The sequence below is a fragment of the Microtus ochrogaster genome, unplaced genomic scaffold (genome assembly GCF_000317375.1).
Source record: "Microtus ochrogaster isolate Prairie Vole_2 unplaced genomic scaffold, MicOch1.0 UNK122, whole genome shotgun sequence".
Taxonomy (NCBI): Eukaryota; Metazoa; Chordata; class Mammalia; order Rodentia; family Cricetidae; genus Microtus; species Microtus ochrogaster.
The window spans coordinates 662,774-664,624 of NW_004949220.1; the positions used below are offsets into that span (position 1 = coordinate 662,774).

Here is a 1,851-nt window from a genome sequence, read left to right on the forward strand (position 1 = left end):
GAGAGGAGTGGGGGGAAGGGGGAGAAGGGTGGGAAGAGGGGAAGGGAAATGGGAGGCTTGGAGGAGGCGGATACATTTTTTTCCTTTTCTCAATAAAAAAAAAGAATTAAAGGATATCACTTCATTGACACTGTTAAAATGCTAATTATCCAAAGTTAAATAATTCAGTTCATACTTTAATATCACTTGTTATTTTTTTTGTCATCAAAATAAAAATCCTTAATAGATATTGGGGTCCCATGCTTTATGCAAAAACTAATTATGGGTTCAAATTTGCCTGGTTTCATAAGTTTAATTATTTAACATTACTAAATATCGAGAAGCATATTTCTTAAATATGTTTTTCTTAAATTTCAGTGTTGTTGAAGCCAATGCTGTAACATGAAATTATGAAAGTTTGGTAAGTCTAGAAAATATGGATTGAAAAATGTATATTGTATTGTATATAACGATTTCTCTCTTCATATATATAATGCATATGTCAAATGTATATACTATATATTCAATTAATTTATAAATTTAAGCTAGTATATATTCTTATGAGTTGAGACTTTGCTATTAAACAGTACTTATATAGAAATAACTCATTTTCATTACCTTGTAAATATCCAAAAATCCACACTGGTGATCAAATCTGGTGTAAAGTTCATTGAGCATGCTGATCACCTGCATGGGAGTACACTGAGCACATATAGCTGTGAAACCCACAATGTCTGAGAAAAGCATGGTGACATCATCAAACTTTCTGGCCTGCACTTGCTGTCCTTGCCACAATTGCTGGGCTACGTCACCAGGAAAAATGGAGTACAGCAGATCCACTGTCTTCTTCTTCTCTTCTTCCAGGGCCTGGTGAGTTCTTTCTAAGGTGGCCTTTAATTTATCCATCCTCTTCTTCAAGCCATCCTGGGCCTTTGCTTGCTCTCCTACTAAAATGACATCTCGGGTAGCATCATGAATAGGAATGTCTGAGAGATGTAGTCCTCGGCCCATGAGTTCATCCAACTTGTCCACACATGGAGAGCCCAAAAACAAAATGGCATTTGATTCTGGGACATGGATCATTTGTCCTTTGATTTCCATCACCTGTGAAATGGACATGCAATTTTGATCAGTCTTCCTCATAAGCAGGCCAAAAATGTACTATAGTACTTGATGAGTAAGAGGAACAGAAATAATTCCATTACTGTGCAGATTGTTGTTTTCACACTTGCAAAGTTTCAACTAATTCAAAATCTGTACAAATGTGTTGGTTATGAATGGAAACAACTGCTTTGTATCTATTGTAAAAATAGTGATGGAATACAAAATGATATCAATAAAAATTAAATAATAAAACATTTTTATTCAAGATGGAATTATTCCCAAATATATTGTTGAACTGGATTATGAAACAATGCAAAACTCTTCAGCTTAATAATCAGCAGAATCAGGATAAATTCACATGTTAAAATAATACTCTCTACTAACTGTGCAAATGCTATGTTGCTCCACCAGGCCCCCACGGACCTACTTTCCATGTTTATTAGACATACAACTCCAACTATACTGAAAAGCTATCTCCTGCCACATTACTAAAGGTGTTTATCAGCTTTAGGAGTTCTTTGGTGGAGGTATTGGGGTCGCTTATGTACACTATCATATCATCTGCAAATAATGAAAGTTTAACCTCTTCCTTCCCAATTCAAATCCCCTTGATCCCTTTATGTTGTCTTATTGCTATTGCTAAAACTTCAAGCACTATAATGAAGAGGTATGGAGAGAGTGGACAGCCTTGCCGTGTTCCTGATTTTATTGGGATGGCTTTGAGTTTCTCTCCGTTTAGTTTGATGTTAGCTGTCGGCTTGCTGTAAA

The 1,851-nt window shown here is 35.5% G+C and overlaps 1 protein-coding gene across 1 annotated transcript in view; it reads right to left on the reverse strand.

Moving 5' to 3' along the window:
* Gucy1a2 (guanylate cyclase 1 soluble subunit alpha 2) overlaps positions 1 to 1,851 on the reverse strand; it is a gene marked incomplete at its 5' end in the record, with an annotated part of 252,172 nt that overhangs the window by 144,078 nt on the left and 106,243 nt on the right. Inside the window, one exon of the mRNA XM_013355381.2 lies at positions 598 to 1,083. Within this exon, the coding sequence (XP_013210835.2) occupies positions 598 to 1,083 (486 nt within the window). The remainder of the gene's footprint in view (positions 1 to 597; positions 1,084 to 1,851) is intronic.